The 23,215-nt window shown below is 40.6% G+C and overlaps 1 protein-coding gene across 3 annotated transcripts in view; it reads right to left on the reverse strand.

Moving 5' to 3' along the window:
• psd (pleckstrin and Sec7 domain containing) overlaps positions 1-14,863 on the reverse strand; it is a 128,872-nt gene extending 114,009 nt beyond the window's left edge. For 2 of the 3 annotated variants that reach the window (XM_008114227.3, XM_008114224.3), the window contains exon 1: positions 14,442-14,863. In XM_008114227.3, coding sequence (XP_008112434.2) covers positions 14,442-14,832 — 391 coding nt within the window. In that variant the 5' untranslated portion in view covers positions 14,833-14,863. The remainder of the gene's footprint in view (positions 1-14,441) is intronic. The other variant, XM_008114225.3, reaches the window with a different exon arrangement.
• Between the last annotated feature and the right edge of the window lie 8,352 nt (positions 14,864-23,215).

The raw sequence follows: 23,215 nt of genomic DNA on the forward strand, positions 1-23,215 counted from the left end.
CAATTGTACAACGTGAATTTTTTACATTTCACAATGGCACGCAGTCACTGCTGTGTGTTGCACGATGTTGCTGTTCTGCATGGGGGTTGTATAGTGCTGTTGTGCCATATGTCCACATGAAGATATTCATACTATGCTAAGGGGAAACTGAATTGAGACCAATGTGTGTAAAGGCATTTGTTTACCGTATTTACCTGTGTAAAGAAAAAATGATAAAAACCACCCTTAAAAACATTGCTTGACTTATACAGGGATCAATCTAGAATTGGTATCTAATGTGAAGACAGTGAAAGGGAGAATTGGCAAGACACGCTCCTAGCCCACTACCCTTCCCTTGCCCCAACTGTAGCAAGATAGGAATCCCTCCCTTTTTCCTCACCTTCAATTCCGGACTGAGCAGAGATTATCGGGAACACGAGGAAGCTGTTTTGGGCCCTTGAGGTGGAACTAAGAAGTGGTGGCCATTTTTAATGAGAGCTTTCTGCACAATCCTTTCTACAGAGAGGCTGTGATAGCCCATTTTTGATACAGGCACTCTACTAATGGCAGGAGTGCAAAATATTTCAGACTCTGCTATGTTCCTCCTGAATGCAACTCACGCCAAAAACAGAAAGTAAGCTGCCTTTCTCCAGTTTTGACAAGAAAGTTAGGCCCCCTCCTTACTTTCTGTTTTTGGCTTTCAGCAGGAACGTAGCAGAGGAAAAAGAATGAGGTAGATTGTTTTCCTTGCTCTTCTCTCCTTTTTTTCAGGCTACATCCTCATTCCTTTCCCTCATTCATGGAATTTGTTTCCAAAAGGTACCAAATTTATCTGAATTTTTTTTTACAGGAACTGGAAAAAATGTGCTGAGGATATGCACTTCTTTGCTAGAAAATGCAATTTCCCCAGATACATTTTGATAGTTTTGTTCTGTACAAAATATTTTACTCCTAGCCAACCATGTGCTATCCCTATAACTCATTTTTCAATTTTTTTGAATTTGTTACCTTTTGGAAACAAACTCCACATTTTTATTCCTTTCTCTATCGGTAGCCCTAGCCCCTCCAACAAACAAATTCTCTTTTCTCTAGTCTTTTCTAAACGTATTCCTTCTATGCACATGTATATATGGTACACTTATTTTTAATCACTTTCACCTCAATCTAAATATCAGGATTACATATAGCAAAGTAGCCCCCACTCATAAACCCTCTGAATAAAAAGCAGACATGCAGTAGATTTTTAAAGAAACAATGCCTTCTCATAAATCAATGGAATGAAGTGGACTTCCCTTCCTAACAAAAAGCAAATCAGTGGTTAGAATACTGTCAGGGTATATTTCTAGCAAGCAGAATAAAGGAATTATATAACTTAAAATCTATAGAAATGTATCCAAGTTGTATACAATGGGCACTTGGTATCTTCTGGGATTTAGTTCCAAGACTCCCCGCCATCCACCCAAAAAGGTGGGTGCTGAAATCCCATTATATACAATTGTGTAGGAAAATTGTATCTCTTTATAAAATGACAACATCAAGTTTTGCTTTGTGGGTATATTGGGTGTGGTGGTGGGTTATTTTCAAGAAGTGGATGGTTGAACCTGTGGATACGGAGGGCTGTTTTGTATAAATTTAGTAAGTCTTGCTAAAGTATGAATACCTGGTGCAGCATTCATTGCGGTCACATCTGGTGGCACTGAAATATATTACCAAGATACAGCATATACTTTCATTATGTAGCAATTAATCCCAAAGTCTCACCATTCTCTATATTTTATAAATAAAACTCCTCTTCCTCCACATGTGAATTACCCTCTATGTATCAATATACACGGACAAAATACAAGGAAGAGAGGAAGGAACCCATTTTAACCAAGTGAGTTGGGATTTCCAGTATTACTATTACATCAAATAGAGCTGATCACATTCCCTGGAACCGGTCATGGATGAACAAGAACAGAGGTGGGAAATGTACAGCAAGACAGCACTCCTCTTGGTCTTCTCTTGGGCACAGATTTCTTGCCATGCTGGATTCACAACGAGACAGAATTATATTTTTACACCTCTTCCAATGTCTTCTCCCCACACCCTCCCTTCCCCGCCTAGGAAAGCACAATCAGCTGATCCTCACTGTAGATCAGCCCAGTTCTCTTGGCTCAGCAAGGATCAGCTCTGAGTAGATGTGACATCCATCTGGATCAGAAAGGAACAAGTTCCTTTGGAATCCAGTGCTCTGAGACAGTAAACAAGTTCTGAGCCACTTTAACCCTTAGAGAAAAGCAAAGTGAGTGAAGTCAAGATTCTGACATTACAACAGGTCTGATAGTTTATCTGCCAAATTGATGCTTGTTCCGATTAAGTAAAAAAGCCCTGTCCATCTGTTTTTCTATCTCACTGAAGCCATTACCATGATATGGTCAGAACCACAGCCAGTGTATGTTGGGCAGATAGAGAAGGTAATTTCACTAGGGATGCATCTACACTGTAGAAACAATGCAGGTTGACAACACTTTATCTGCCCGTGTCTCAATGCTATGGGATCATGGGAAATGTATTTTCCCAAGGTCTTTAGCCTTCTCTGCCAAAGAATGCTAGTGCCTCACCAAACTACAATTCCCATGATGTGGCGTGAAACTGCATTGATTTAACACTGTAGATCAGGAATCCCCAAACTAAGGCCTGGGGGCCGGATGCGGCCCTCCAAGGTCATTTACCTGGCCCCCGCCCTCCATTTTATAATATAATATTTTTATATCAGTTTTAATAATATAATATATTATATATACATATAATATTGATAAAATATTATAATGTTATACAATATAATACTAATAATAATACCATTTAATAATATTAAATTATATGTTATATATTACACTAGCTGGCCCCTGCCACGCGTTGCTGTGGCCAATTGGAATGGCACTGAATAGCTTCGCTGTTCACTTTTCCTGGTTTTTGGGGTTTTGCAGGTCCTGGTTTGGTTCTGGAGGTTCGGTTTCATGGTAGGAACCTAGTGGCAAGGCCGTAGTAAATGTAGTAAATAAATGTAGTAAATAAATAAAGGAATAATTTTAGACTCGGGCTCGCCCAAAGTCTGACATGACTTGAAGGAACACAACAACAACAACAACAACAACAACAACAACAACAACCCTAATTAATTTGACTATCTCATTGGCCAGAAGCAGGTCCACACTCTCCATTGAAATCCTGATAGATTTATGTTGGTTAAAATTGTTTTCATTTTTAAATATTGTATTTTTCTTTCATTGTTGTTGTTGTTTTGCACTACAAATAAGACATGTGCAGTGTGCATAGGAATTTGTTCGTTGTTTTTTTTTTCAAATGATAATTCGGCCCCTCCACAGTCTGAAGGATTGTGGACCGGCCCTCTGCTTTAAAAGTTTGGGGACCCCTGCTGTAGATGAACCCCTAGCTCTGTCTTTAATCCTGCCTTCAGCACAGTGGTTCTCAATTAAAACCATTAAAACCCAGAAATCCTAACAGCTGGTAAACTGGCTGGAATTTCTGGGAGTTGCAAGCGAAAAACATCTGGGGACCCCAGGTTGAGAACCACTGCTTCAGCATAAAACGTGAAGGTTACATTCAACTAAAGCATAATACAAACCCAAAGATGCGTAAGTGAAATGGAAATGGGCCTATCTGCCATAATTTTGTTTTCAAAAAATTCATTAAATTTTGACGAGTTTGACAGCATTTTTATTTTCTTTTGACAGTCTCCACCAAGGTTATTGAACTACTGGAAACATGTAACTGGAAAAGCCTCATCTTTCTTTTCTTTTTTTTTTCTTTTTTCTTTTTTTAAATAAATTTTTAATTTTTTTTACAATAATTGCTTTTATTACATAGCAGATATTTAGTTTATCATACAATACTTGCATCATTCTTTTATATCTACTGTTGATTAATATCTACTACATCGTTAACATTTGTCTATCTATATTTCTTCACCACTGTGTATCCCCCCCTCCCTCCCCGAGCCATTTCTTATGTGTTGTCTAACCAAAATCTCATTTCTTCCTGAGGCGGTAGCCCTCCATCCCTTTTTTGGAGTCCTTTCTCAATAAATTTCCCCCATACATCTTCAAAATCATTTTTTTCCATATCCCTCTTTTAACTTTTAATTTACATGTTAGCTTATCATTTATTGCCAATTTCCATACTTCCTTGTAGCATTCTTCAATCTGTACATCTATTACTTTTCTCCAGTTCCTTGCTATAAGCAGTCTTGCTACTGTCAATAAATTTGTTATTGCTTCTTTTTCTATCTATCTTATTATTATTATATATTGATAATAATGCAATACCAGGGTTTCTTTCCAATTTAATGTTCATTATATCCTCTATCTCTTTAAATATTTTGTACCAAAATTTCCTAACATATTTACAATGCCACCACATATGTATATATGTTCCCACTTCCTGACAGCCTCTCCAGCAATTTTTTGGATGGTTTTTATTAATATTTGACATTTTTAATGGCGTTAAATACCATTTCCAAATTATCTTATAATAATTTTCTTTAACTCTTATTGATAAATTTTTCAAGTGCCTTTGTTTCCACAATTGCGACCATTCCATTTCATTTATTTTCATCTCTAACTCCTCCTCCCATAATTCCTTAAGAGTAATATTTTTTCTCTCTCCTTCTTTTATTCCACCCAATATTCTATAGATTCTACCAGTTACACCTTTCATTTTTTTATAATCATCTATATCCCTTCCATTTTGTATTATTTGTTCAAATTGGTTAGGTTCCTTCCCCTCTTTATTATTTTTTACCCAATTCTTATACCATTGCTCTAGCTGAACACCATGGAACCATGTCAATTTTATTTCCCCAAATTCCTCCTTTATCTTTTCTTTCTTCATTCCCCTCTTAATCCAGTCCCCTATTTTATCTAGGTTTTTTTCCCTTAATACTTTATCCAATATATTTTTAAAAAATTTTGGGAACTTCCTTTCCATTATAACTGGGATTATTCTTGAACCCTCCGGTATTAACTTTTTCTTATATTTAATCCATATATCTAATACATTCTTTAACATTGGGTTTCCAATTTCCCTAATTTCCTTTCTCATGAAATCCTTAAAAAATATATTCCGAATTTCTTCCTCTACTTTTTCAGAATCTATTTTTAACCATTCTATATCATCCTTGTTTATCATTCCTTCAATAACCAGTCTTAATCTATTAGCTTCATAATATTGTTTTATATTTGGGAGTTCTAGTCCCCCTTCCTTTTGCGGTCTGTACCATAATTGTTTGTTTATCCTATTTCTCTTATTACCATTACAATAATTATTTATCACTAGCTGCCATTTATTCAATTCTTTTTCCGTAATTTGAAGTGGTAGCATTCTAAATATAAAATTTATCCTTGGAAGTATTTTCATTTTTATTAATGCAATTTTCCCAAACCATGATAAATTTAAATTTTCGTATTCTAATAATTGCTTTTTAACCTTATCCCTTAAGACTATTATATTTTCCTCTTCCATTTCTTTTAAATCCTTGGTTATAATTATTCCCAAATATTTTAATTTATTCTTAATTCTTATTCCCATCTTGCTCTGTTCTATAAAATCCCTTTCTTCCTTTTTTGTGTAATTCAATAGCATCATTTCTGATTTATTCCAATTTATTTGTAAACCTGTTGTCCTTCCAAATGTCTCTAAATAATCTTTTATCCTATCCATTTTATCCACCATATTTTTTATACATAACAATGTATCATCTTTCTTTTCTAAATGGAAAGTGGGCATTCTCTGTCTCTCAGGTTCTTGCAGCAGATTTACAGAGCTCGTTTTCTTTCTTTGATGAGCATACTAATATGAAATGTCCTGATTAGTAAATTGAATTAATGTCTCATGTGGGAGGAAGAAAGCTGGGGTAGAAATCTAATGAATCAAATCAAGTAAATAAAAATAATAAATAATATACTCTTTGTTGGTATACTAGACAGTTAAACAGTTGAACAATTACATTACATTACATAAAATACAATAATAATAATAATAATATAAAAACAAAAGCTAAAGCATTATTTTTAAAAAATAAAGAACAGTTTGGAAAGCTAAAGATAGTCTTCTCTATATACTTAAAAGTCCACAGGGATAGCACCTACTTAACTTCCCTTTAATGTGAATTACACATTGGGGGTGCTGCTACTTAAATATCCTTGTTTATGCACCTACCAACCGTGCCATTTTTGTGGGTGGGCATAATTCAAGGCAACTGATGAAAACTGCAAAACACAGGTGGATCCATATGAAGGAGGCAGCCCTTCAGATAGCCTGTTCCAAACTGTTTGGGGCAGAGATGTCAAATTTGTGGCTTTCTGTGTGGGACTCCAACTCCCAGAAGCCCTAGCCAGGAATTCTGGGAGCTGAAGTCCAAAACACCTGGACGGCGACAAGTTTATTGATCAAAGCCAACTCCCTGAATGGGCTCAAAAGCAAAGTTGAAGCTGGGACAGTTGATTCAAGTTGATTTGGTGTGCTAAAGTACACACCAAAGAGGTTTTTCTAGTCATAATTCTGAAACCATCAAAGCAATTAAAGTAACGCACATATTACTGGGGTAAGATTCACCTTTTCCCAGAAGTGTGCAGCTGAAATACTTGTCAATACTTGCTAGGGGTCTCATGGCCATAGCAGCCACCTTGATATCTTGGGACAATACTGGATCCAAGCCAGTGCCACCTCAATGCATGGGCATGCTAGACAGTTGTCCAGGGGCCCAGCAATGATAGGGGCCCATGCTAATCCATGCAAAGAACGAAATTTAACATTAGTTTTCTAATCACCTTCCTCAACATTCAAATTCCCCACTAACTCAGTAGAAGGAGAAAAATTACAGTAGCAGGGAGACTGCATATGTGAGAAAAAAATTACTGTGAAATTACACCAACATTTCATTTTTTCTTGTTTCTTTATATCTTCCCTTTCCTACTTCTCTCCCCCTCCCCATATGTGTGTGTGTGTAAGGGGGAGGGGGAATCAAAAAGGGGGTACAGATGCCATGTGTAAAGCAGGGTGCATTTAGCACCATGGGTGTGGAAAAAGAGAAGTGTCCCCTCTCCTTTGACTGAGTGGGTCCCCTTCCCTTCCCTTTTTATTCCTGTGAATTTATTGTGTAGGCAGGACCCAGTGCACTGCTTTGCCTGGTGGTCAATAATGCTGTTAAGACAGCTCTGATCCAAGCTTTAAATTTGTTTCTTCTGAGGGAATATAACCATTTTGAGCACAGGTGGTATTCCAACTCCAATTAATCACCTTCTTCCAGGAAAGTCAAGAGTTGTCCTGATTGTCTGGCCAACAGGTTGTATACCAACCAACTGAGATTCTTTTTTTTAAAGATATTTTTATTGAAAAGTTACGTACATACATCATAACAACATACAGTAACAAACAACAATAAAACAAGTGCAACACACCTCTCACACACAAAAGGGACGGGGGAGTGATAAGGATTGATAAGGGGGAGAAAAGAGGATGGGAAACAAAAAATACAATAAGGGTTAGGGAATGTGAATAGTGGACACAATAGGGGGGGGGGAGAGAGATTCTGATTTGTCTTATCTGAAACTGAATGTGTTTACCCACATTCAGTGCTTTGTGATCTCCTTGCACGTGTTAAAAAAAGAGGGGGGTAGAATTGGCTTTTTCCTTGGGACAACAACAATGCACAATTAGAATCTTTCACATAAATGTTAAAACACATACAATAAACCCTGAGGAGCCCCATATAGAAACAGCCATGAATTCAAGCAATCGCTCCTCAAAGGTGCCTGATGTGAACTTTCAACCCAACCCTACTTGGCTCTGCCATCACAGGTCACATATCAACAAAACAGTCCAGATGCCATCAATCATGACAGTTTATCACTTTGATCAATGGTATCAACTGCCCCTGAAATACTGAGCAAAACCAAGAAGGGCAGACTTACCCTGTTCAGATTCTGGTATGTTTCATTAATTAAAGTGGTCCAAATGGTTTCTGTTCCAAAACATGGCCTGAACCTGGTTGGGAAAGGAACTAAATAATCTACTTTGTCTTCTCTGGCTGGTATGTCTATAGCCAGGAAGAAGTTACCAAGAAAGCATGCAAGCCATTTAAAGGTAAAGACAATGGCATTGAATTAAGGTAGAAGTGCTCTCACAATGAGAGTGACAGATGCGTATTTGGCACACTCATTGAGGGAGCACTTCAGCCTTAATTCAGTGTCATTGTCTTTACCTTTAAATGGCTTGTGGACTTTCTTGGTAGCAACACCAATTCACACTTCACTCAAAAAGTCTGTTTGGCACAGTGGTTTGAGCGCTGGAATTTTCACTTGGCCACAAAGACCCTGAGAAATTCACACTCTCTCAGCCTCAAAGAATGCAAAGCTCTTTTGAACAAAGAAAACTCAGTTATAGGGTTGCCTTCAAGTTGGCAATGACTTGAAGTTACACAACAACACCTCAATTGTCTTAGTCCATTACAAGTGAGCTGAGAGCAGTTCTGTACCAATCAGCAATCCCTGGAATCGTCCCGGATATTACATTGATCTACTTGGGTTGTAAATGGACAGCTATGGCAAGATCCACTCAACCTGGAGTGGAATTGATTTAGTTTATCAGCTTCTTCCAGGGAAGCCTAGAGTTGTGTTGTCACTCTAAGGCCTTATTTAAAAGAGGAAGGTTGGAAACAATCTAGTAGGAACATAGTGTGTTCAGATCCAATGATGTCTTTTTTAAGCAAAGGTCTTACAATAAGTCCCCTGTTGTAACAGTCACAGGGTTTTTATTGTTTTAATTGGATTTAGATATCAGCTTTTAATTGTGTTTTACGACTGTTGGTTTTATTACATTTTGTATTATATGTGGCATCCAATTCTGCCATTGTGTAAGATCGTTTTGGGTCCCCCTGAGGGAGAAGAGCGGTATCTAAAACAAACAAACAAACAAACAAACAAATAAATACACTGGCTTCTTTTGGAGGAGCTGGGGTCTAATCATCTTTCTGCCACACAAATGGCCAAACCTCCTCCAGCAGCTGTTCTCAGTCATGAGGGACACCACTCTAACGAACAAGCTAAGGGTCTCATTCACACCTTCAAGATGAATAAACCAAAATGCCATTGTAAATTGCTTTAAATAAAACAAACAAACCCATCCATCAATATGATTGCCTCAATTATCACAACAGAATTTCCACTCAAAGTAGAATCCAAGCTAGAGCATAGGTCAGTGAGGGCATGAACAATTTTCTTAGCAAAGTGTTTGGCACTTTCATTACAACAGGCTTCTCAGCGCTCCTTCTCATTACCTTAGGGTCTGAAATGTAATTGCCCTTTAGAACACCCTGAACTATTAATGCAATTGGACAACACCATACTGAAGCAATGGCAGCAAATAGCTTCCTTGTTACACTCCCCTTCACAGATGAGGTCCTAAAATCGTCTCTGCTTGGTGTTTGATCATCTTGTCCATCATTTATCTAAGTATCTAACCAAGCAACTGATTGCTCCAAAAACTAAGGAGCCAGTGCTGTGCATTATAGCAGGGGATACTTAGGAGCAATACATCCATTGCCTGCCTCATTGCCCACTCCTCAGACCAAAAGGATCGCCAGCTCTAGAAGTTGGGAAATCTCTCAGAGCATTACAAGATCCGTTGTTCTCTCTCAATTAATCATTTTAACAGAACTAGATTCCTTCAGAGGTAAGAGTTCATGTTGTCCTGCTTAGCATTTGTCTCTTGGGGATGTCCATTTTTATTTTTTAAACACTGCTTGTACATGCACTCAGTGTAAGCTTACTGTCTTAATGCAATCAAAAGAAGGAGAAAAATTATTTTGACAAGAGGGTGTGAATAGGAGAAACTGCACCCATAGAACAAAGTATAAGAATCACACTGCATGTGCCTGAGCTTTGAAGGGCCGATCCAATGGCCCAGTGATCTGGAAGCCACCAACCATCACTGGTATTGGGTTACTGTGAGTTTTTTGGACTGTATGATCATGTCCCAGTAGCATTCTCTCCTGATGTTTTACCTGTATCTGTGGCTGGCATTTTTAGAGGTCAATTGTCAGCCACAGAGGCAGGTGAAGCATCAGGAGAGAATGCTACTGGGACATGGCCATACAGCCCAAAAAACTCACAGCAACCATGTGATTCTGACCATGAAAACCTTCAACAACACATCACTGGTAATGAAAGGTGTGATGTCTTGTAAATGGAGTAAACAGAACAGCTGCTATGAATGGGCTTATCCTAAATGAATCCGCCTATTCCTCATTCAAAGGCGTTCACATTGGTGGCCATTAATGAGCTCCATAGTTTGATCATGGGAAAGTACAGTAGGCATTTCCATTCACCCTGCATTTCAATGAATGATGTAGTTTCTAATACTGTAAGAGATAAGCGTTTCTGGAATTTTGAAAGATGGGAGAATCTGTCCCCCTGACCTTTCTCCCCACCGTGCAGAATTGTATAAGTTTTCCCCTCAAGTCTGTCATCACTTGCTTTTCCACATGACTCTTAACCAAAGAACCCCAAAACTTGCAGTCTTTCATCCTAGAGGAGCCCCCCACTTGTGCCATCAAATCTGCAGTCTGTCCTCCAGGCTGAGATGCTACTTGGGATTGTCAATTTCCCTTCCGAGGGGCAGATTTCTCCCACTTCCTGTTGTCTCAGATTCCTCCTTGACTATGAGTTGTTTGTAAGTCATAAATTATAGAATAATAGAGTTGGAAGAGGCCACACAGGACATCTAGTCCAAGCCCCTACCATGCAGGAAAAACACAATTAAAGCATCTCTGAGGGATGGCCATCTGGTCTCTGCCTAAAAGCCTCAATCACACTCCCAGGCAGAGAGTTCCAGAGTTTTGAACAGTTCTCACGATCAGGAAGTTCTTCCTAATGTTCAAGTGGAATCTCCTTTCCTGGAATTTGAACCCATTGTTTGAGTTCTAGGGCCCTTCCAGATAGGCCCTATATCCCAGGATCTGATCCCAGGTTTTCTGTTTAACCCAGACTATTTGGCAGTATGGACTCATATAATACAGTTCAAAACAGAAAACCTGGGATCAAATTCTGGGATATTGGGGCCGTCGAGAAGGGCCTATAGTCTCCAGCTTCCTGGTCAGCTGTCATTTTATGACTGCTGCTTCCATGGAGGAACATTTTAAAATATGTTTAAAGCTGCTCCAGCTAAATCAGTGGTTCCCAACTTTTTTTGACCAGGGACCATTTGACCAGGGACCACTCTCCAACAATAGTGCCAAAACGGTTACAGATCAGGTTTTGGCCAACTTTAGATTCGGTTTGGCTATTTGGGGTGCTGATTCAGAAAATTGCATTGGATAGACCACATCAGCTCTAGTTTCTGATACAGAACATATACCATCCAGTAGTTGCCATCTGCTCACCTACAGAACACCATATTTAAAAATATAGAGCTCATGTGGTCTATCCAATGCAATTTTCTGAATCAGCACCCCAAATAACAGGCCTAAAAATGAAGACACCAAGGCGTCCTCGCTACCATGCACCACATGGAATGGCTCCGCTCAGGGGGAAGGAGAGAGGAGGAGGAGCAGCAGTCAGGAGACTTGTTGTTACGCCTTTCTTGGTAGTCAACCTCTCCTCTCCTGACATCCCCATTGCCTCGGCACTATAAGAGGGTTTTGCAAGACTAGTTGCCCTCATTGCAACCGTGTAGTAATGGTGAGGTTGCGGACCATATTTTAGTTCTTAGGGATCATTGGTGGTCCACGGACAATGGTTGGGAACTACTGAGCTAAGTGGATGACCGTTCACCTTAGGGCTCTTCCACACAGCCACATAACCCAGAATATCAAGGCCATTAATCCACAAAATCTGCTTTGAACTGGGTTATCTGAGTCCACACTGCCATATAATCCAGTTCAAGGTGGATTTTATCTAGCGGTGTGGAAGGGGCCTAAGAAACATCAACACAATGTTGAATGTAGGTTGCTGTGAGTTTTCTGGGTTGTATGGCCATGTTTCAGAAGAATTCTCTCCTGACATCTTGCCCACATCTATGGCAGGCATCCTCAGTGGTTGTGAGGTCTGTTGGAAACTAGACAATGGGGTTTATATAAGCTGAATGATGTCTAGGGTAGGAGAAAGAACTCTTGTCTGTTTGAGGCAGGTGTGAATGTTGTAATTGGCCACTTTGATTAGTATTGAATGGCCTTGCAGCTTCAAAGTTTGGCTGCTTCCTGCATGGGAGAATCCTTTGTTGGGAGACCTCACAACCTCTGAGGATGCCTGCCTGATGTTTCGCTCACATCTATGGCAGACATCCTCAGAGGTTGTGAGGTCTGTTGGAAATTAAGTAAGTGGGGTTCATTTATCTATGGACATGCTTCTGGAACATGGTCATACAGCCTGGAAAACTAACAGCAACCCAGTGATTCTGACCATGAAAGCCTTCAATAACACAATGTTGGATGAAGGCTTTAGGCCTGCTTTTAAATTATGTTCTATTATGTCATCTTTATTATTTTATTATTTTACTATGCCAATGTGGATAAATGTGTTTTATTTTGCTTTGTTTTGTTTGATGTATGTATTTTATATTGTTTTATTGTGATTACCTGGGTATGGCCCCATGTTATAGCTGCCCAGAGTCCCTGCCCAGAGGAAATAGGGGTGGGATAAAAAAATTAAATTATTATTATTATTATTTGCTATGATTTATTGTCTAGAAATATAATGTCACCAAATCTAAGCACTAATGAGTGTAAAATGAAATAAAAATACAGGTTGGGGTGCCTTCATTGGTCCTCTAGATAAAGTTTTCCCCTGACATTAAGTTTAGTCGTGTTTGATTCTGAGGGTTGATGCTCATCTTCATTTCTAAGCCAAAAAGCCAGCGTTGTTTGTAGACGCCTCCTAGGTCATGTGGAAGGCATGACTGCATGGAGCGCTGTTACCTTCCCATTGGAGCAGTACTTATTGATCTACTCACATTTGCATGTTTTTGAACTAAGTTGGCAGATGCTGGAGCTGACAGCGGGAGCTCACCCCACTCCCCGGAATTGTACCACCGACCTTTCGGTCAGCAAATTCGGCAGTTCAGCGGTTTAACCCACTGCATAGTCCTCTAAGATAAAAGTTTCCCCTGACGTTAAGTCCAGTCATGTCTAACTCTGGGGGCTGATGCTCATCTCCATTTCTAAGCCGAAGAGCCGGCATTGTCCGTAGACACCTCCAAGGTCATGTGGCCGGCATGACTTCATGGAGCGCCGTTACCTTCCCGCCGGAGCAGTACCTATTGATCTACTCACATTGGCATGTTTTTGAACTGCTAGGTTGGCAGAAGCTGGAGCTACCAGGCTCGGGCTGTGGCGCAGGCTGGAGAGCAGCTGCAATGAATCACTGCAATGAATCACTCTGACCAGGAGGTCATGAGTTCGAGGCCTGCTTGGAGCCTATGTTTGTCTTGTCTTTGTTCTATGTTAAAAGGCATTGAATGTTTGCCTATATGTGTAATGTGATCCGCCCTGAGTCCCCTTCGGGGTGAGAAGGGCGGAATATAAATGCTGTAAATAAATAAATAAATAAATAAATACCAGCGGTTACTCACGCTGCTCTTGGGATTTGAACATGGGACCTTTCGGTCTGCAAGTTCAGCAGCTCAGTGCTTTAACACACTTCACCACCGGGGCTCCTTGCAGTTAGGATTACTAGTATGCCATTACTGCCACAGTCTTCTTGCTCCTTTTTAATGAGAAGATTTTGGACTTCCAGCCACCTGTAGGCAGCAGCCCTTGGCGCTTGGCCTACGCTCTCAGTCTAAGAAGGCCTCTTGTGGGAAGAGGTTCCATGGGCTCAGGTGGCCCAATCTCCAAAATGCTCACCCCAAAAGAGGAGGGGAATGAAACAGCTCTGTTTAGTCTGCATTAAAACAGGCAGAAAGGGATTCAGTTGCGGCTTCAACGGATAACGGGGAATAGACTCAGAAGCCAAAAAAAGGGAAGCATGGCTCGAAGGGAAGCCTGGGGAAGGGAGCAAGTTCAAGATGGCCTCTCCTTCTGAGGGAAAGGCACCAGACCTGAGGCGGAGGAAGGGGTTCTTCTTCTTAAGCCCGCCGCCCCACCAAGACCTCCCTCCGGGGCAGAGCTCCTCCGTCCTCCAGGTGTACAGGGCTCCATGGGGTGCAAAGGGATGCGGAGGCGCCTCGGCTCCCCCGTCCACCTCCCTTCCCCAGAGGCGGCTCCCCGCGGTCCGAGGGGTTGAGCAGAGACTCCTCTTCCGCGCGGCACAAAGGACGGAGACCCCCTCCCCTTCCCCCTCCCCTCCCTCCAAAAGAAACCTGCAAAGCTGCCCCTCCTCCGCAACCCTCCATCTGTCCCTCAGTCATTCTCGAAGCCAGCCCCGCTGCCGCCGCCCTTTGTCTGGCCCGCCGCCGCCTCTGCTCACCTGGGCAGACTGCCGCAGGGCTGCCCCGTCCTTCCCCGCGGAGGAGCCTGGCCTCGGGTCCCGCAGGGATGAAGAAGCGCCTCCTCCTCCTCCTCCCGCAGCAGGTAGACAGACAGCGGGGCCGCCGCGCTTGCTGCCCGCGGATTGCAGCAGCCCCCAGGCCGCCGCGCCCCGCCTCGCCTTGTCCCGCCCCTCCCCTCCCGCCGGCACCAATCAGCGCCCTCTGTGCCCCAGCCCCGCCCTTCTGGCAGCCTAGCGCGCGCGGGGCTCTGTCAGGAGGATCCAGGTGCCAACCCGGCACGCGGCACCCGGAGCCGAGGGAAAAAAGGCGGGCGGGCGAGCGGCCGGACGAGTGGGCGGGGCCGAGCGCGCGAGGAAAAGCACAAAGCATCCCTGACAGATAGCCATCCAGCCGGAGCCTCCGGTGGCCTAGGGGACAAAAACCTTGTGACTTGAAGGTTGGGTTGCTGACCTGAAGGTTCGAATCCCACCCGGGGAGAGCGCAGATGAGCTCCCTCTATCAGCTCCAGCTCCATACAGGGACATGAGAGAAACCTCCCACAAGGATGGTAAAACATCAAAACATCCGGGCATCCCCTGGGTAACGTCCTTGCAGACCGCCAATTCTCTCACTCCAGAAGCAACTCCGGTTGCTCCTGACACGAAAAAAAAGCCATCCAGCCTCTGTTTAAAAATTTCCAGGGAAGGAGCTTCCACCACATACTCTGAGGCAGAGAGTTCCACTGTTGAACAGCTCCTGCGGTCAGGAAGTTCTTCCTAATGTTCAGTCACAGTGCCCCCTCTATTCCGCTTTCGTCAGACCCCCACCTAGAATGTGTCCAATTCTGGGGACCACAATTCAAAAGAGGTTTTTTTTTCCGTGTCAGGAGCAACCGGAGTTGCTTCTGGAGTGAGAGAATTGTCCGTCTGCAAGGACGTTGCCCAGGGGACGTCCGGATGTTTTGATGTTTTACCATCCTTGTGGGAGGCTTCTCTCATGTCCCCGCATGGAGCTGGAGCTGATAGAGGGAGCTCAACCACGCTCTCCTCGGGTGGGATTCGAACCTGGCAGCCTTCAGGTCAGCAACCCAACCTTCAAGTCACAAGGCTTTTATCCCCTAGGCCACCGGAGGCTCCAAAAGAGTATTGACGAACTGGATGGTGTGCAGAGGAGGGCGACTAAAATGATCAAAGGTCTGGAGACCATGAATCCCTATGAGGAGTGGCTTAAAGAGGTGGGGATATTTCACCTGCAGAAGAGGAAGTTGAGAAGAGACATAATAAGGTAAAGGTAAAGGTAAAGGTTTCCCCTGACATTAAGTCCAGTCATGTCTGACTCTGGGGGTTGGTGTTCATCTCCATTTCTAAGCCGAAGAGCTGGCGTTGTCTGTAGACACCTCTCAGGTCATGTGGCCGGCATGACTGCATGGCGCACCGTTACCTTCCCGCCGGAGCGGTACCTATTGATCTACTCATATTTGCATGTTTTCGAACTGCTAGGTTGGCAGAAGCTGGAGCTAATAGCGGGCGCTCACTCCATGTATAAATATGTGAAAGGAGCATAAAGAAGAGGAGCAGGCTATTTTTCTGTTGCCCTTGAAACTAGGACTTGCAGCAATGGGTTCAAATTACAGGAAAGGAAATTCCTCCTGAACATTAGGAAGAACTTCTGGACCATATGAGCTGTTCAGCAGAGGAACTCTCTGCCTAGAAGTGTGGTGGAAGCTCCTACTGTGGAAACTTTTATATAGGCTGGATGGCCATTTGTCAGGGATACTTTGTGCTTTCCCTGCATGGCAGGGGGTTGGACTAGATAGCCCATGTGGTCTCTTCCAACTCTGTTATTATTCTATGGTTCTATGTTCATCTTACAATGCACTTCACAGGCCCCATCTCTTGCAGGGGGAAGGGGAGATAAACCACATCTCTATCCACAGTTCTCTTGTCTGGAATGAATGGGCACCTTCTTGTATGAGATCCATGGATCCCAACCCCTTTGCTCAATGTTTAAGTCCCATTGTGTCTGTGTTCAGGACATCACTTTGGCCCCATTTTCACTCCCATATAATCCAGTTTCTGAATCTAGATTATCTGGATTAAATGGCAGTGTATATGCATATCGTCCAGGTCAAAGTAGACAATTTGGATGTTATGGCAGTGTAGATCGGGCCTTTGTGGCTGTTTCAGACATTTCCACAAATCTGTCATGCAGTGTTCAGAGTGGACTGATGCTTCCTCTGTGCTTCATCAAAAGGAAATCAGTCTGTTTAGCAAGCCTTGCAAATGCTGGTTATAGGTAATTATTTGATTTTATACTATTTGAATTGATATACCTATATACCCGGGGTCACATGAAAATTTCTCAGCCAGAAAGGGGCCATGAGTGAAAAGTTTAAGACGCTATGGTCTAACCTACTTCCAAAGATCTAGGATTAGGAAGAACGAGAAAGATCCAAAAGTATAAAAATATATTACTGAGCATTTCTAGCCTGTCCTTCCCTGAGGCCCTCCTTCATTAGGATCTGCTTGAAGACAGTCTAGATGCCTCACCTCACTTCAGGGCCTAACACATCCTGGAGTTAATTTCCACCTATGATTGCTGCTTTTTAGGTTTTTTAAAATATATTTTCTTTGTATTCAATAATATTGTAACTATTCTTCTAATTAATTTGGATACTAGATTTTAAGGTGCCATGTAACTCTCAGAAATAAGTAAGACCTTCTGAAGCAGGTCAGTCCTAGAAAATGAAGTGAGAACAGGAGGCAAAACTGGTTTCTATTTTTATTGAAGCCTTATGTGGAGTTGTTATGGTAACTGCACATAAGGAAACAGAGAGAACAGTGCCCATCTTCCTTCTTATGGGTGTCCTCAAGATACAACATGCCTTCTCTAAATTGCTAAAATCAACATTATATGCTGTGGGTACACAATGTTATACTTGATTGGGAAAGCATCATGTCAACAGCTAATCTGACAGTTATCTTTTGCTCTTTACTGTATTAATACTATGTATTCTACAAAACATATTATATAGAGGATATGAAATAGGTGGCTATTGCTCCACAGACTTTATGATATGTTAACTGTGGCCAGTTTCCCTTCTTCCCAATTATATATGTATCTATGTCTTTATCTAATAATGTTTTCGACCACAAAGATAGCACTAAAGTGTGATCAACGTTGCCTGTCTTCAGGAAATGTGTTCCCTGTGAATTCTAAGTTACAGTTTGTGTTTGTGACAGCTTCAGTATCACAGTGTTGGGCTATTTAGGCTTGCCTGGTTGGTTTGCATGACCAAGTCAGGATTTAAACCCTGGCCTCCTAATCCAACACTCAAACCTCTCTGTCATGCTGGTTATGTTCTCTCTGTCATGCTGGTTATGAACAAAACGGAGAGTGGCAAACAGCTCTGAAATTGTAATCTGAGTAACTGAGATAGTGCTGAAGGGACAGCTCCTCACCAAAGGATAATCAGTCACAGCTCACTTTTGCTGAGCGCTAACTTTCCCAGAACCAAGAATCACCAGCAGTTTCCAAATCATTGTGGGTTATTCAAATGCTTTTTCTATAAGACAGTGATATTTTTTCTCTGTATATTCAATTGTGTTGCTTGAAAAGCACCACTTCTTCTTGCTCTTTTCTTCCCTCTGTTTGAATTCCATGTAGAATGTGGTTACACAATTGTTAAGGGCAAATATTAAATATTGCATGTTGTTCTACTATATAGTATGATGGGATACTTTGACATAATAATAATAATAATAATAATAATAATAATAATAATAATAACAACAACAACAACAACAACAACAACAATAACAACTTTATTTATAGGCCACCCTATCTCCCCAGGGGGACATTGCATTGTTTTTAACCCCCAAATGCTACTATATATGAAGAAATACCAAGTTACGGTTCTTTTTGTATTTAGAGTTTTCTAGTATGACCTCTTATAGTCATAAACTATGTTTTTTAAGGTTTTACATGGCATTTACTGACTGCTAGGATCTCCTCTTCTCCCTGTGTTTTTCTATATGTGTGTGTGTGACTGGTGAATGAGAGAGTGGAGATGAGATGACAGCATGGGCATTGACATATCTGCTGCCTTGTATGGACAATGTGACATAAATAAATACACAGTGCACAAATGTGTGCTAAAATATTACTTCTTGGAATATGCAAAAATATCAATACAGTAGAGTCTCACTAATCCAAGCTAAATGGGCCGGCAGAAGCTTGGATAAGCGAATATCTTGGATTATAAGGACTGATCAAGGAAAAGCCTATTTAAACATCAAATTAGGTTATGATTTTTCAAATTAAGCACCAAAATATCATGTTTTACAACAAATTTGACAGAAAAAGTAGTTCAATATGCAGTAATGTTATGTTGTAATTACTGTATTTACGAATTTAGCACCAAAATATCACGATATATTGGCAACATTGACTACAAAAATGGCTTGGATTATCCAGAGGCTTGGACAAGCGAGGCTTGGATTAGTGAGACTCTACTGTAATTGGGTTGTGATAAATGAGTATATTTCAAGATCTTACACCAGGACTTAAGAAATTATTAGGGCAGGGGTTCTCAAACTTTTACATCCACAGAGTTTCTCATGGAGCCCCAAGAATTGTTTATATACTACACATTATGTTATATATAATGTACATATATCAGGCATGGGCCAGGCCAGTGGCAAATGAATGGAGAGTGTTTGTTTAAACAAATTCACACAGTGCAAAGAAAAAAGAAAGAAAGAATGATACAATATTTAAAATGAAGAACACTTTTAACCAATATAAATTTAACAGTGTTTCAGTGGAAGACCCCAGGTACCATTCTGTCCAACACCCTCCGGCTATGCAAGAAAAGCACTATCAAAGCACCCCAAACAGATGGCCACCTAGCCTTTGTAATTAATAATAATAATAATAATAATAATAATAATAATAATAATAATAATAATGTAATAATAATAGCAGAAACCCCAGAGGCCATCCAGTCCAATTCCCTTCTGCCAATCAGGAAAACATACACCCCAACAGATGTCCATCCAGCCCTTGTAACAACAACAACAACAACAACAACAACACAATAACAACAGAAGCCCCAAAGGCCATCCAGTCCAACCCCCTTCTGCTATGCAGGAAAAACACAACCAGAGTACTCCTTGAATGGGAGGGAAACGGGAAGCAAAGAAAGGGGGGTCTGAGTGGAGAGAAAAAGTCTGGGCAGCAAGGGAGGTGGGGGAGAAAGGGTCTGTGGCCCAGGAGGATGCTGCTACTGTTGTTTCCGGCTTTAATTTCTTTAATTTCTTTGCATTTCTCAGGAGGAGGAAAGAGGAGAAACTGGGAAGCAGCATGGTGCAACGGAGCCCCTCACTATTGGCTCCACAGAGCACAGTTTGAGAACCCCTGTATTAGGGATACATAAAACTATCCAAGCCCTTAGGAGTCCTTTTAGCTATACTAATTGCAAGCAAAATGACATGCATTCTAGAAGTATACATGGTAAACTGTGGAATAATTGGTCTGATAAAATGTTTATGAATTGCATGGACCATATTCAGGAACATTTCAACCCATCAACACTAGCTCAGTCTTCAACCTATTCTGCTCTGTTACCTGTTTCCAATTTCCCTGTGATTGCACATTTTTTTAAAAAAAAATCCATATAAAAGTTGATAAAACATCTATTTAGTGTTGGAAAAATGTCATCCTGCACTGCCTTAGTCTCTATGGTTAGATAGGAAGCCTAAAAAAGACTTAGGGACACCTTCCCACTGTCCTATACATGCTTTGATTAGGCTTCACTATTGTTTCCTCCTTCCTGTCCTGTTTAGGTCAACCCCACCCTTTGATGCTTTAGAAATGTGATCTCTCCTAGGGGTTGATATAACAATTTGGCCTTTGAAATGTTTATGGCCCTAGAGAAGAAAGTGACCCACCAGGAGGTTGGTTGACATTCATTCTTCCTGCTTTGTTCCAGAGAGAGGATGCATTTTTGTCCCCTCTTGTAGTCAAGATGTAGCTATCTAGATCTTTGTTATTTTGATCCGTCTATGTGTATTAGATCAGATTTGATAAGCTAGTTAGCTCCAAACCTTTCTATCCATCAATGGATTTCTTTTTACCTCAATAAATGCTTTTAAACTTTGAAGCTGGCTTTGCGGTCCTTCGCCATCTTGAAGAATACAAAGGCTTTCCTAAACTCACACCCCGTAAGTCTCACTGCTGCATTGGAATAAATGCTTCCATACATTCTGCTATTTTAATGGGAATTTACCTCATAAAGAGGGTGATTTGAGCTTAATGGCTCCTCGATTCCCAACATTTAGTAACTTATTTAACTATTTTAAATTAAAATATGAACAATCAAATGTAATAGAACACTAGAATAAATTAGGCTTGCCTTGGACAGGCTGTAGACAGATAAAATGCAAATGGTTTGTTGACATTTGTCTTTAAAAAGAGAGTAGAATCTGCAGCCCTCTTTTTAAAATACAGATAAAAATGTAAACAGCTTTTAATTTAAAAGTCATACACATAATATATAGTCACCACAAAAAGAATTAAATCAATTAATGTTGACTTCCCCAGAGGAATTCTTCAGGGCTATTCATTTTTCCTGTGTTTTCAGAGCCATTGATTATTTCACTTGGTCAGTGTCCAACATAACATTCAGGCTGCACAAAGAGCATTAAGATATAATCGTATCCAGGTGATATTATAGGATTTTAAAAGAATCAATCCGCTTCAATTAAAATCTGTTTTTCCCTTTCCAATTAAGATACAACATAGATCACAGCAAAGAAAACAAATGAAATAGGATCCTCGAGGTCAAGGGGAAAAATAGAACAATAAGCGGAAGCAAAGCAAACCAGGTAGAAGTAATTAAAACATCAGATGTGAAAAACAAATAAACTAATAAATGTCCACTGAAACAAAAATGACTTTAAGAAAACCAATTGCAAGTAAATTTCTAGGTATATGGATGGTGTCAACTGGAGAGATTTGCCTTCTGGAACCGTGGTCTTTACTTCTCAGATGGAAGACTCTTGGCTACAGATGAACTGCACTTCACAAAGAACGTCTTTGGCAAAAACATAGCGAATCTTATCAAGAGAGCTTTAAACTAAATTGCTGGGGCTTGGAAATGACCTATCCAAAGGCAAACTCTAATAACAAATATGGGAATTCTAGAGGAGCAGCTGAGAGGAAGGATAGGAGCAACAGTGAAACAAAATAAAATAAAAGGTGAGAACAAACAAGGGTTTGTATGTTTATAGAACAATACACAGAGTTTGGGAAAAACAGATACAAACTTCAAGTTCTAGTCCCGGAGGGCAAATATTAGTTTATAGCTATAATGGAGACTTAATGGGATGACTTATTAAAAATAATAATAAAAGGGTGGAAAGGATGGGAAGTAGCATAATAGGTAAAAGGCAAATGAACTTGTACAGAAATCCACAAGAGAGAAGAGTACAGAGCAGTAGAGAACATATGTAAAGCAAAAACAAATAAATAAAAGAGTGTTTTATAATTTACTACAGGCCACCAAATGAAGAAGAGATAGAGGACAATACTTTCTCGAAACAAGTCTCAGAAAACTGCAAGATACAAGAATTGCTAAGCTAGCTACAGTAGTTCATGCACTGATAGATTTCTAATTAGACTACTGCAATGGAAACTGCAGCTAGTGCAAAATGCAGCACTAGCTGGGCCATGGACAGAAAAAAAATTCAGAGGGGGGAGGGGTTGAAACTTTTTACCAAATCATGAAGAGTAGTTCCATAATGCAAAATAATTTAGAAATCAGCCTCCATCGATAAACCTCAGTGGACACTCAAGACAGATAAACCAGATTTTTTTAAACCTGAAAATTTTCGGGGAGAGGGGGGGGGGGTGTTGAACCACCACCCTTGGCTACAGCCCTGAGCACTAGCATTTTGTTGTTGTTGTTAACTGCCATCATTTTGGAAAATGCCATTCGTAACCTTTGGGAAAAACACTTTTTGGAGATAATAAACATTTTTAGAAAAGCATGACCTTTCAGAGAAGAGCCAAAATCCCTTTAGAAGATTCTCTTCTCTTGTGGTATACAACCAGATTTAATTATGCAAGGTAATAGTTTCAGTTGTTAGATTGAATGAAATGTTATCTCTTGTCTTTTAGGAAAACAGATGGTCTTGGAATATGACTTGGATTATGTGATTTTAATTCCTGTTATGTTTTAATTGGTTGGTTTTAATGTTTGTTTATTCAATGATGTTGTGACATCAAATTGTTGCCTTTCTAAGGCCGCCTTGAGTCCCCTTTGGGGTTGAAAAAGGCGGGATACAAATAAATAAATAAATAAAATAAAAACAGATTTTGCATAAAAAACAGCAGAGTTTTAGAAGTGTTTTTCAGTGCCCCAAAATAGATACACTCTCCCATAAGATAATTTGTTTTATATCATGCAGTCAAGAGACAAAAATGAAGTAGACTTTGATAAAAAATAACATATTTGGTTTACTCACAACCTTTATGTGTTCAGCATACATAGGTACAAAACGTATCAGTCCAGTTTCAGATATGTTTGAGATAATGTTCTGTACCATCTAACCAGAACATTTATTATAGCAAAACAGCAAGCAAGTGTGTGATCTGAGGTGTGGAGTAGTTTGTAGTCAGGGCTGTAGCCAAGGGGGGGGGGGGGAGGGGTTCAACCCCACCTGCAATTTTTTTTAAACCTGGTTTACTTATGAATTTTAACTGATTAACC

Source organism: Anolis carolinensis, chromosome 3 (assembly GCF_035594765.1).
Source record: "Anolis carolinensis isolate JA03-04 chromosome 3, rAnoCar3.1.pri, whole genome shotgun sequence".
NCBI classification, from domain to species: Eukaryota; Metazoa; Chordata; class Lepidosauria; order Squamata; family Dactyloidae; genus Anolis; species Anolis carolinensis.